Here is a 13,917-nt window from a genome sequence, read left to right as displayed (position 1 = left end):
GCGAGGCATGTCGGTGTGGCGGGTAAAATACTCATCGGCATATGGAGGCTCGTCTGCCAAGGGCGCTGGAGATTTATTGCGCTAGCACCCTGCCGCACTACCTCCCGCCATTATAAACCGGCTCCCTCGCCTTAAACCCTAGCCGTCGCTCGCACAGAAAACCATCATCGACCATCGCTTAGCACGCAAAAACCGATCACCGCCGAGCCATGGGCCGCAATGGCCACGAGGCCGAAGGGAGTAGCATCGGAGGCAGCGATGGTGCGGCTCGCCCGTGCAACATTACCATCGACAAGGTCGTTGTCCTCGCTAAGGCGCGCCTCCTCGTTCCGTCGGACTAGCGTCTCCCTCATGGCTGGAAGGTGAGAGTGGCAGGGTACACCATTCCTCCCATCACGGAGAACGACGCCGACCTCCTACCCTACATCCGCCGACGACGGGCCGCTCTGCCGTCGTGGGAGGAGGACAACAGCACTTGTGCGCATGAGAGCGTAATGTGGTGCCCCGTCTTCGAGGCCGAGCGCGACTCGGAGCCCGCCAATGTATAGCCCCTACGGAGGGCCGTACAAACACATCGACCTCCACGCCTTCTAGGGTGCCTAGGACTTCGACATCCTCGCCGCGTACAGCTACGAGCCACCGTCGAAGCAGTCTCCACGCCGGCTACCGCCACTGTACGGCGAGGCACGACCATGACCCGGTCCGCGTCGCGCGCTTCCAATCGCGCCCAGGTTTTCACCGATGGTCCCGTCAAGACGGAGCCATTCTCGCCTCCGCGTCACTCGGGAAGCATCGTCCTCAATCCACCTTGGACGACGTGCCAGCCGCAGGTCTCCTTTTGGCGTCGCCCCGCACCGCACATTGGCACCCACAAGAGGGAGCCAAAGCTGGAGCCAGAGGTTTCGCCGAAGTGGTAGTAGGAATACCTCCCCACGCAGGCACAAGTTTGGGCTCCCGATTACCCTGAGGACTCACCGGGGCTGACCAAGGGCGCTCCTCCAGCCGGCGGACATGGCGCCAGTCGACCCCGAGTACGCCAAATGGTCGTCGGCCACAGAGAGCGGCGCCGTCATCCTCCTAGATAGCGATGACAACAACAGCTTATCATCGTCATTCTAGAACGGCGGCGACGACCACCACCACCAGGAAGACATGGCCGACTATGCGGACAACGACGACCTCGACTTCACCCCCTTTCAGGGCTAGCGCCACCGTAGATTTAGGTTTATTTTAGTTAAGTTTAGTTTAAATTTCATACAAACTGTTTTAGCATATGTAAATTTGAACGAAGTTTCGCATTTTGGTTACATTTGTTTGTTCAAATTTTTGGGAGGTTTCTTATCGGGTCACCGGTGTGGGGCAGTCCTCCCAAATGGAGGAGCAGGTGCCGACGCCAACAATAAAACACTGTCGGTACCTATTTGAGGGGCGCTGGTAGAGATTCTCTAAAGAAACGTGGATAGACCATAGATGCATAAACTTACATAGCACCGTAAGTTTTTTCTTGAACGGCATGCCACTGTAAGTAACCAATAACATAGATATGTATCTAGACGCATTTCAATTGTACATACATCCATTTTACCAGCAAGTAATATGAATCGGAGAGAGTATATATATTTTGCAGTTATTGTTTGTACACCAATAGTTTTTGTTAGTAGTAAATTGTTTTGATAGGGATCAGGCATCAACGTTGATGGTTTACATGGACTTTTACATATAAAAAAATGAAATGCAAGTAAGATTTTCTTTCACAAGGAAGATTAAGCAAGTCCCTAATGTTTTTGGCAAAATCATTCTCGCTGATATTTCGTTCCTTTCTTGGCATATAGCATGAGATTTAACACCTATCCACCACAAATATCATAATCTGGCAGATCATTCCGAATTTATTCCTACAGCTCCAACCTTTCCTGCCCAAATCTCCTGCCTTGTCCAGATTCGGCCTTCCGAGCATGCTCATCTCTTTACTCACTTCCGCCCTCTCAACTTTTGCCCATGTGTTGGCATGTTGTTCCACCGTTTCTTCTTTCCATACGGTTCAATTGTCTTTTGCATCTTTAGCTGCCTCTCTACTGCAATACCAAAAGCACGCAGCTAAAGAACTCCCTCTTCACCATATTTCTCCTTTGTCTGACGTCTACACTGGTGAGTCTTTGCATTGTTCTCTTCTCACTCACGTTATCATGTCTTCTCCTGTCTTCGGTGTCTTGATTCCTCCTGTTGATCTCTTCTTGTCAGGCGCTCGAAGAAATTCTGAAGCTCCCTGCGGCTATGAATAAAACAAGGAGTGATCCTGTCAGTGCGGTGGAGCAAACTGGCCAAGAAATGGGAGCTGAGGCATCCACAGAAGTGGAACATTCAGACGAGGAACACGATCGCAACTTGGGGATGCTTCTTCAATGGCCAGTACTGCAGCATCCTCCTGATGCTCTCTTTCTTAAACTGCTGCTGCTTATGTGATCGATGTGTGCTCTGCACTCTGCTCAGTTCTCGGTAACAGTCTTATTGCACGTGCCCGGCCTCTGCTCTCCATGCTACTAGTACTAATCTACATTTGTTCAGTGAATATGGTGAAAGATATCACGGTAAAAAAGTTTGATCTACTCTCTGTGCTTGTATCAGGTTTGCCTATTTTTTGGCTTGGTAAAAATTCAGTGTGCATTGTTATATGTTCCATAGACTACACGGTATGTCTTGTATTGCGCTGGCTTAATTTCCTATCTATGTTAAATGGTGAATTTGTTTTGAGATGGATCATGGCCTTTTTGGATTGAAGAAATTTTATAGAAACTTTGGAGGATTCTATTCCTACGGAATGTCTTAACCCTGCATTTCGAAGGTGCCCTTACCTCCTATTTTTCAACTTTTTCACTAACTCATTTAGCAAGTTTCCATTCATATTATCCCAAATATAAAAAATATCGTTATTAAATTTTGTGACCAATCAGGAAAAAGGGCGGATTTTTTCCTTGCCCTAATGCCCTATACCACACCAGAAAAAAAAACGCTGCCTGCTGTTTTGCCGCCACATTTCAAAAGTGGGGCTTCGTTATCAAAGATCAGTTTGTTTCTCGTAACCCGATGCTTCAGGAAGTAGTGATGATAAATCCATGGAAAAGGGAGCTGTCAGCTTCTCCTTTACATCACTGAATGCTTCCACGACTAAAAGAATATGGCTTGCTCGGGCAAAGACAATACTCTTTCATATAACTGAATAATACAGTCATATTCTTGCCTTGACAAAGTTGTTCTCCACCGGATTTATCGTCCAACTCGTACTCCTTCTGTCAGGAAATCTATACGACCTTCTGTCATCTCATTATTGAGCCTACTGATAACTCTCGAAATATTCAGGTGGCTGCAGTTAGGGTAACAGAGGTGATCGAACTGGATGAAGCTCCTGGGCTCTCAGCCTCAGCTTTGGATGAGGAGCCCAATTCATGTTGGAATAAACCCTGCATCTAGCTGTTAGGGAGTTTTACTTTCAGTTTCGTCAGTTAGACACTTAGCAGTTTTTTCCCTTCAGTTGTTTCTGTAAACGGATTGATTCCGTGCTAGGCGGTTTGATCCTAGTTTGTAGCTCATCGTGGACCAGTTCCTGGACGTGGGATGGCACGACCTGGTAAGTGGACTTGGCCACCACGATCGCTCCTTGCGAGCTGAATAAAAGGTGAAGAAGAAACAGAAAAGCGGACAGTTGCACCCGCACCAAAATTCTCAGCGTTCGTTTTCTCTGTAATCATCCCCATTGTTCTTGATCTTGAGCTCGTGAGTGAGATTGAGAGGCAACACGTGGTATCAGAGCGATGTCGAAGGCACCTGGGAAGGAGAAGGGGGACGGCACACAGGCTGCCGCAGCGGGAGGCGTACAGTCGCCGCCCAAGCAGACCTCGGTGTCCCCTGCTCGCCAGCGTGGCCGCAGCCTTGTGAGGCGTGGCGGCGGCGAGATGGTGATCCGTGAGCGCGTCGTGAGGGAGAGCACAGGCTCTGCCCAATACCCGATCCTCACGCGGTCCAACTACGCAGAGTGGGCAACTGTGATGCGCATCCAGTTGCAGGCGGCACACCTGTGGGATGCGATCGAGCTCGGCCCGGACGAGGGGAGCGACGATCGATCCGCACTCGCCGCACTCCTCCGCGCCGTCCCACCGGAGCTGGTGCGGACCCTGGCGGCGAAGGACAACGCCCAAGCGGCGTGGGAGACCCTTAAGACCATGCGTCTGGGGTGCGAACGCATCCGCGAGGCGAAGGCGCAAAATCGGCACCGTGAGTATGAGAACCTCGCGTTCCGCTCCGGTGAGTCGATCGAGGACTTCTCCATCCGCCTCACGAACATCCTCAGCGACCTCGAGCTCCTCGGAGATCCTGTGGACGAGTACAAGGCGGTCCTGAAGTTTCTGCGCGTCGTCCCTCGTAAGTTTAGGCCAATGGCCATGGCAATCGAACAAACTGTTGATTTGAAACAGCTGTCGATCGAGGATCTCTGCGGACGTCTCATGATCGCTGAGGAAGGCTACGACGTCGACGACGCCGTGAGCGGCGTTAACAAGCTCCTCCTCACCGAGGAGGAGTGGGAGGAGCGTCGCAAGCAGCCGCGCTTCAGTGGTGGCGGCGCGTCCGGCAGCGGCGCGCCCACCACAAAGGGCCAGCCACGACCTGACAAGGGCGGCGGCGCGCAGAAAGTGAACGGTGGACGTGGCGCGGCCGAAACCGATCGTGAGCGCTGCAAGTACTGCGGCAAGAAGGGCCACTGGGCTCGTGATTGCCGTAAGAAGAAGCGTGATGAGCAAGGCCGTGCGAATCTCGCGCGAGCGACGCCGGAGCCGATGATGACCCACACATGCTCATGGCGCGCGTGTGTGAGGTCACCGCTCCTGTTGACGACGGGTACGTTCACGTCGAGCTCGTGGAGGAACGGGCCGAGGCGCACCTGAACCGTGTCGACGGTGACCATGACTCGCTCTGGTTCCTTGACACGGGCGCCAGCAACCACATGAGCGGCATCGAGGAATGCTTCACCAACCTGGATCGGCGCGTCGGCGGCACGGTGAAGTTCGGCGACAACTCAGTCGTCGACATCCACGGGCGCGGCCAGGTGATCTTCCTCGACCAGGACGGCGGCCACCGCGTCCTCAACGGCGTCTACTACATCCCACGCCTCAAGAGCTCCATCATCAGCGTCGGGCAGCTGGACGAACACGGATGCGAGTCCAGGATCAAGGGAGGGTTCTTCATCCTCAGCGATCGCCGACAACGCGTCATCGCCAAGGTCAAGCGCGCCGGCAACCGCCTGTACCCGTACGAACTCAGGCTAGCCCAGCCGGTGTGCCTTGCCGCACGGTGCGCCTCGGACGACGCATGGCGGTGGCATACTAGGTATGGCCACCTGAACTTCCAGGCGCTGCGGAAGTTGGGCGCAACGCAGATGGTCACCGGCCTCCCCCTCGTCAATCACGTCGATCAACTCTGCGACGGGTGCCTGCTTGGGAAGCAGCGCCGCCACCTGTTCCCAGCGGAGGCTAAGTACCGCGCTACTAGCGTCCTCGACCTGGTTCACGGGGACCTGTGCGGCCCAATCTCGCCGGCGACGCCGGGTGGACGCCGCTACTTCCTCCTCCTCGTCGACGACATGTCGCGGTACATGTGGATCAGGCTGCTGCGCACCAAGGACGAGGCTGCAGACGAGATCGTGCGTTTCCAAGCACGAGTCGAGGTGGAGACTGGGCGCAAGCTCCGTGCCCTCCGCACGGATCGCGGAGGGGAGTTCACTTCCGTTGAGTTCGGCGAGTACTGCGCCGGGCAAGGTGTGCAGCGACAGCTCACCGCCCCATACTCTCCGCAACAGAACGGGGTGGTGGAGCGCCGGAACCAGACGGTGGTGGCAATGGCGAGGAGCATGATGAAGAGTGCAGGTATGCCAGGCCGATTTTGGGGGGAGGCAGTCACCACCGCTGTCTTCATCCTAAACAGGGCTCCGACGCGCGCTGTCGCGGGCAAGACCCCGTACGAGGCGTGGCATGGGAAGAAGCCGCCCGTGCACTTCTTCCGCACCTTCGGCTGCCTCGCTCACGTGAAGATCGTCAAGCCCAACCAGCGCAAGCTCGACGATCGCTCCAAGCCGATGGTGTTCATCGGCTACGAGGAGAACGGCGTCAACTACCGCGTCTACGACCCTGTCGACAAGCGCGCTCACGTCACGCGCGACGTCGTGTTCGACGAGGGCACGGCATGGAACTGGGAGGAGGGGCCGCCGCAACGGCTGGATCGGACGTCGAGAGCTTCACCGTGGAGTACTTCGCCACTCCGGTCACCGACGCCCACGCACGCGCATCCAACACTCCTTCACCGACGACGCCAGAACCTGCTGCACCGGAGTCTGCAGCAGGGTCAGCAGCTGGAATAGCTGCATCACCTGTCACAGGGCAGGTGGAGTTCGCCACGCCGCCAAGTGAGGTCGACCCTGACCTCTTCGACGTCAACGACGATGCAGGCGCGACTCACCGGTACCGCCGCATGACGGACCTGCTCGACCCTGATGAGGCAGATGCCACGCGCAAGCAGCACCTCTTCCTCACCTCCTCCGAAGAACCTGCAAGCGTAGGAGAGGCAGAGCGTGAACCGTGCTGGCGTGCGGCGATGCTTGAGGAGATGACCTCCATCGAGGACAACGCGACGTGGGAACTCGCTGATCTTCCCCGCGGCCACAAAGCCATTGGGCTAAAGTGGGTCTTCAAAGTGAAGCGGGACGAGCATGGCGCCATCGTCAAGCACAAGGCGCGCATCGTGGCGAAGGGCTACGTGCAGAAGCCAGGAATCGACTTCGAGGAGGTGTTTGCGCCTGTCGCTCGTGTCGAGTCAGTGCGGCTCCTGCTCGCTCTCGCTGCTCAGGAAGGATGGGCTGTCCATCATATGGACGTCAAATCCGCCTTTCTGAATGGAGAGCTGGAGGAGGAGGTGTACGCGGCCCAGCCACCGGGATTCGTCATCGCCGGGAAGGAGTCCAAGGTGCTGCGCCTCCGCAAGGCGCTGTACGGTCTGCGCCAAGCCCCACGCGCCTGGAACGCCAAGCTGGACTCGACCATGTCAGGGCTCGGGTTCAAGCGGAGTAGCTCGGAGCACGCAGTGTACGTCCGCGGCAAGCTCCTCGTCGGTGTGTACGTCGACGATCTCGTGATCACGGGCTCCATCAACGACGACATCAAGCACTTCAAGGAGGAGATGAAGGGCACTTTTCGCATGAGTGACCTGGGGTTGCTCAGCTATTACCTGGGCATCGAAGTGCGCCAGGGAAGCAGCGGCACCACAATCGCACAAGGCGCGTATGCCTCGTCGATCCTGGAGAAGGCGGGCATGAAGGGCTGCAATGCCTGTCATGTGCCGATGGAGGCCAGACTGAAGCTGAGCAAGGCAAGCACGGCGCCGCCCGTCGACGCCACGTTCTACCGGAGCATCGTGGGAAGCTTGCGGTACCTCGTGCACACGCGCCCTGACATCACTTACGCCGTGGGCTACGTGAGCAGGTTCATGGAGCAGCCCACGGAGGAGCACTGGAACGCCGTCAAGCACATCCTCCGCTACGTCGCAGGCACCCTTGATCACGGATGCTTCCTCAAGCGGGGAGCTAGTGAGCGACCTGGGCTCAACGGGTTCAGCGACAGCGACATGGCTGGAGATGTCGACACAAGGAAGAGCACGAGTGGAGTGATCTTCTTTCTCGGCGACAGCCCTGTTAGCTGGCAGTCCCAGAAGCAGAAGGTGGTGGCTCTCTCTTCCTGCGAAGCGGAGTACATCGCAGCCACTACTGCAGCATGCCAGGGCGTATGGCTGGCGCGGCTGCTCGGCGATCTCGTCGGGGAAGGGACGAAGACGGCGATGCTAAAGGTGGACAACAAATCTGCCATATCGCTCATGAAGAATCCCGTGGATCACGACAGGAGCAAACACATCGACCTCCGCTTCCACTTCATTCGCGAGTGCGTGGAGGACAAGAAGATCCATGTTGAGTTCACCAGTTCGGAGACGCAACTCGCCGATATTCTGACGAAGTCTCTTGGTCGAGTCAAGTTCCAGGAGATGCGCAGCAAGATCGGTGTCATCAAGATTGCATAGGGATGCAGGGATTAGGGGGAGTTTGTTGGAATAAACCCTGCATCTAGCTGTTAGGGAGTTTTACTTTCAGTTTCGTCAGTTAGACACTTAGCAGTTTTTTCCCTTCAGTTGTTTCTGTAAACGGATTGATTCCGTGCTAGGCGGTTTGATCCTAGTTTGTAGCTCATCGTGGACCAGTTCCTGGACGTGGGATGGCACGACCTGGTAAGTGGACTTGGCCACCACGATCGCTCCTTGCGAGCTGAATAAAAGGTGAAGAAGAAACAGAAAAGCGGACAGTTGCACCCGCACCAAAATTCTCAGCGTTCGTTTTCTCTGTAATCATCCCCATTGTTCTTGATCTTGAGCTCGTGAGTGAGATTGAGAGGCAACAATTCAACAGTTCAAACTGCTTTACTGCGCGAGTGCTCAAACTCGATAGAGCAGATTCCAAGAATTGAAATTCCCATATCACAGGATGCATCAAATCCAACAGCTGTAAATGAGTCGGTGATCCCTCCACCTCGATTCTCTGCCTCTATGCCACCTACTGCACCTCGAGTTATGGAAAATGGTAAGGATATTGGTGGAAGGAGTTTCAACACAAAACCTGGTGATAACGGTTCAGAATGGCTCTTCAAAGCCTGAAAGAGAGCCAGGGAACTCATCGAACAAAAGATCAGGTAAATTCGAGGACAATGGTCACAAGGATGGAGGCCCCGAAGCATCCTACGAGTACTGTGTGAGGGTCGTCAGGTGGCTGGAGTGTGAGGGCTATATTGAGAGCAACTTCAGAGTGAAGTTTTTGACGTGGTACAGCTATATGTACATCGTCCTAAAATTGTCACCCTTTCTTCCCATTATAACCACAAGACTACTACGTAAGCTCCTGGTCTGATGAAAAAGAACCTCCTTCCAATAATCTTGTGACATTTGTGGACCGAGGGGGCATATGGTAAGTGAAACTGAACAGATAGGTAAAGAAACCTAAAAAATGTGCTAAGACTAGTCACAATGCATAGTATCATATAGAAGTATCGTGCGTATGATACTACTACATGTTACTATCTCCACAATGCATGGTATCATATACTAGTATCATAGTCTCCATATATTAATTGTTTTGTAGAATCTCAATGCAAATATGTGTACAAGATTTACTTGACATTATTTTTTCTAGTAGTATGTGCTATGATACGGTATCTACCTATGATACTAGTACACACTCTCTCATCCTTAATTGCACTGCCACATCAGCATTTTGCATGCATGAAATGCATGATACTACCTATGATACTCCCATTGTGGGTAGTCTAATGGAAGTAACATCACTTACGATGAGTCCGTTTGGTCTCATCTCACAAAAAGACATATCGGAATTGCCTCGTTGGGTAGTTGGTACAACCGATGACGCTTCGAGCTTTGTACTTTCACTTGGTGGTATACACCATATGGGCCGTTTTCATTAGACGCCGGTCATTGACTGGGTATTCATCATTTACATCATGATCAATCTGTCGTATTACTTTCTATGCCCTTCATGTATGATCCAAACCAACAGCGTGTATTACCTAGTTGATGCAGACTGACTACAACAGCACAATCCCTTGATATTTGTAATTCTCGCTCTATTTCTTACAATTGAAAGACAGTGCTCGTAACGGTTTCCTCGAAATGATCTCTTTCATCAACACAAATGTATTTTTATTTGTAAACATTCATTTGCATTTACTAGAACTAGAGTGACCCTTGCATATGGGTGGTTAGAATTTATAATTTTGTATACCAGGAATGTAAAATTAATTAATTTAAATCGTTAGCCTATTAATAAAGAAAATTCAGTAAAACAACAATTGGTACCCTACAGAAGGAGTCATAAAATAGAAAGTCATGAAAAATCCGAAAGATAATTTGATGTTGTTGAAATAAATAATCCAAAAAATGTGGTTATGTAAAGCAAACTCAATCAAATTTCTACAAAGATGTGGCCGCGAGGGCCTGATGCGTAGACATGCTAATGGGGTGGTCGTCTGGTCGCCTGCCCTTTGATGCATGACATGCCGCAAGACCTCTTTTAATTTTTTGGTAAGCCATTTTTAAGAACTGTTAAGGATTTGATTAACTTGCACGAAGGGAATGTGAGGTTTGAATTATCTTCACGAGATCCTTTTGTTGTCCATTTTCCTAGGAAAAAGAAGAACAAAACCAATGATACGATGGTCATCACTTTGAAGGCAAATTATTTTGGGGTTGGAGTCTAGTAAAGAAGAGTTGAATGCCACTGCAGTCAAGCAAAACCACCGGAAAAAAAAATCTTCATGGAAGGTAACCCAAGTGAAAATAATATAGTTTAGTAAGTTAGTTCGTTAATAAAAGTGTTCAAAGCTATGATAAGGAAGAGGAGAAGAACACCAACTCCTTATATTTCAATTCATATATTTGTTGTAAAGTTCATGGACATGGTACTTTTGCTCATGGGTGCATATGTTCCCTTTATTTAAAATACACTTTAAACATATTAAAAAATATAAAAAATTCAAAACAAAATGTTACGTGTACATCTCAACATCATACGTGTTCATGAAGTCTTTTCAGGAAAAAGTGAGTTTTTATGTGGCTTGTGCAAAAAAGATAATAATCAATGCTAAAATAAGGCTTTTTACTAGGCATTTGTTTGTCTTTTTTGCACATGCTACAAAAATTATCATTTTACTATGAAACTATAAGTGACGACATAGAATGTGGAGATATACGAGGCTAAAAAAAATTCCAATTTTTTTAATATTTTGTAATTTGTTTTTTTAGGTAAAGGGAGCATATACACATGGGATCGCATTTCCATAAATTTCATAGTCTATTTATTGTACCGAGCTAAAATTTCAGGTCCTTGAGAAAATTCCGAAGGGAACAAGTCGTTTCAAGGTAAATGTAACTTTAATAATCACAAGTACGCTCATCTATGACCGTACCGAATGACTGTACCGTTGTTGCTGCGATCAAACAAAATTAACAACAAAGAGAAAAGTATGTTTAACGACCATTGGTACGGTCTGATGGATTGTAGCATCGAAAACAAACAAAAAACTATCGCATAAACGAACAAAAGTCGAGATCTAATCTACTAGTTGTATGTAATGAGTTAGATCTAGAGTAATGCCTTTGAAGATCGAAAGTGTTTGACGAGATAGATTTCGTGGATGGTGGAATCGCTCACTTACCAATCACAAGATCAAGCAACATCAGAGACACATTATTACCGACACAATTTCTGGCTTAGATTTTTTCATGATGCAGAATCCATAAGATGCTACATACCATTCATGACATATTTGTAACGTGATATTTATTTTGCCTCTGTAACAATTTGGTTGTGTATTGTGTGTGCGCGGACGAGGCCGAGGGTAGTAAATCTATCATTGAAAAAAGATAGTTTGCATGTTGGTGAGAAACTTTTGTTCTCTTTTTTTTCAGGATTAAGACTAGATAGGTAAATAAAACTAATAATGCCATTACCCAGAGTAACATCGTTTGCAACCGTTCCCTAACCCATTGACACTAGAATCGATGATGCATTGGTTTGTTCTTTTCAATAGTAGTGCAATCATTGCCCATCATTACACTATGATCAAAGATTTCACACATAAGGCAACAAAATTACAACCTCGAACTCGAGAAATCACATCAAGGTAGTAGTTAATTAGCTGAGTATTCTTGGCTGGTCTGTGGTAGACATTTGACAGACTGAACCGATGTTAACAAGAGAGTATGGTGAAAATACATATGCCACATACTTTCATGTCTTACCAGTTCATGCAATCAGACAATTAACTAGCTAACGGCTAATTTGAGAGAAAAATATATATGAAATACTAACAAGCAGTTGCAGATAAAAGAAACATAGAAGCTGATGTGATGTCGACAGTAAGAAAAATGATTCGCACATACTCATTGAACTACCATACCCAGTGAGCAACATGGAATTAGCAACGTCCATCATACACAACTAATTAAGTAAAGATTAGGCAGTCACATGTCATTGTCAGTACTATGCCCATCGTAGCATCGATGCAACATTACCAGAACTAGCTATGTGCCAATATATGTATTTCGTCAGCGAACCTAAACAACAAGCCCACAGGAGTTTAAGGAGTGAGCCTAGCTGGCTTAGGAAATTGGGAGTGGATGAACAATCTAGCCACCTATGTTACTTGTGGGCGCAAGTTTAGGTTCATAAAAATCGTTGTATAGGTATAATCTACTTTCTCTGTCCATAAAAGAATATCTTAACTTTAAACAAATTTAGATGTATCTAGATACTAAAATAAGTCTAGATACATCTAAATTTTAATAAAGTTGACACATCCTTTAACAGACGGAGGGTACATCATTTATGAAATAACTCACAACTTTAAGGAAAAGTTTCAGTATTCACCCCTATTTTCACCTTTTGACCCTAATTATCGTTTTTAGCAATCTTTCATCCTAGTTACCTTATTCATGAAAATTATTCCATTTTTTATCCATTTTAGTATTCCGTCTGCCAAATGGGTCCCCGCGGTCCCCATGTACGCCATGTTGCAGTTCTCCCTGACGTGGGAGACCCACATCGCTCGAGGAGGGTAAAAATGACATAATTTTCACTAAATGTGTCATATAGATGAACAGTTGCTGTCAAAGTAGGGTGGTAACAACTAGAAATTCACTCCAACTTTAATTTATTCGATAGTAGCAACTCTAATTTATTCGATCAGGACATAGTTTGTGTAACCACTTATAGGTGTTGATCAAATAAACTAGAAGCGTGTTTATATTAATTGTGATTAAGGCGATGATACCAAGTCAGATCGAGTGATTCGCGTTTTTGTCTACATGAAGCTCATGTCTGTATCAGGATCTATAAATATGTCCGGTCACAAATTGGGAGATACACTCTACCTAAGTACCACGGTATCAGCAGCTAACTAGCCAATTAGACACTGCCTAGTTGCAGCAGTAATTAGCTAGAAAGAGGTGGTATGACAATGAAGACCTCCGTCGCCGGCACGCGGGTGCCGGTGTCAGTGCTGGTTCTGGTGGTGTTGGTCGTGATCTGCATGTCCGGCGACCGCGCCACAGCGCAGCAGGCTACTGGCGTGATGGCCACGTACAACCTGTACCACCCGGAGCGGATCAACTGGGACTTGCGCGTCGCGAGCGTCTTCTGTGCGACGTGGGACGCCGACATGCCGCTGGCGTGGCGGAAGCGGTACGGCTGGACGGCGTTCTGTGGCCCCGCTGGCGCGCACGGCGAGCCCTCCTGCGGCCACTGCCTCCAGGTGACGAACACGGCGACGGGGGCGCGGACGGTGGCGAGGGTGGTGGACCAGTGCGCCAACGGTGGGCTAGATCTCGACATCGCCGTGTTCCAGCGGATCGACACCGACGGCGGTGGCGCTGCCAACGGCCACCTCGTCGTCGACTACGAGTTCGTCGGCTGCCAAGACTGATGCTCGAAGTTGCTAATCGGCAGAGCACAATGTGTTCTTACATACGTACGTATGATCGATGTACGAACAGTAAAATATGCATGGCTGAAATCAATAGACCAGCAGAATAAAACGAAAGGGAAATCAACAATAAGCTGTTACCAAGGTTTGCATCTCATGGACTCGGTTGTTGGTAGAACTGATTTCCTCGAGCATGATAAAGATATGTATCTATTGTAACAACATAGCCCACGGGCGCAAATAAATACTTCCTCCATATGCTTCGGTGGCAAGTCTGGCTCTTCTTGTACTTTTTTGTTTATCTTTGATCTACTTTGTAAGAATTTTTTCTTATCACCTT

At 49.3% G+C, this 13,917-nt stretch overlaps 1 protein-coding gene across 1 annotated transcript; it reads left to right on the top strand.

Moving 5' to 3' along the window:
- Nucleotides 1-13,112: 13,112 nt before the first annotated feature.
- LOC124696000 (pathogenesis-related protein PR-4-like) lies at nucleotides 13,113-13,577 on the top strand. Its single transcript, XM_047228794.1, has one exon. It carries the CDS (start codon nucleotides 13,113-13,115, stop codon nucleotides 13,575-13,577), a length of 465 nt encoding a protein of 154 aa, XP_047084750.1.
- The last annotated feature ends 340 nt before the right edge of the window (nucleotides 13,578-13,917 follow it).

The sequence above is a fragment of the Lolium rigidum genome, chromosome 3 (assembly GCF_022539505.1).
Source record: "Lolium rigidum isolate FL_2022 chromosome 3, APGP_CSIRO_Lrig_0.1, whole genome shotgun sequence".
NCBI classification, from domain to species: domain Eukaryota; kingdom Viridiplantae; phylum Streptophyta; class Magnoliopsida; order Poales; family Poaceae; genus Lolium; species Lolium rigidum.
This window is presented reverse-complemented; position numbering and strand designations above follow the sequence as displayed.

Bases quoted from the DNA above. Each gene is read 5' to 3' on its own strand.
- LOC124696000 (XM_047228794.1), top strand. From the start codon at position 13,113: ATGAAGACCTCCGTCGCCGGCACGCGGGTGCCGGTGTCAGTGCTGGTT.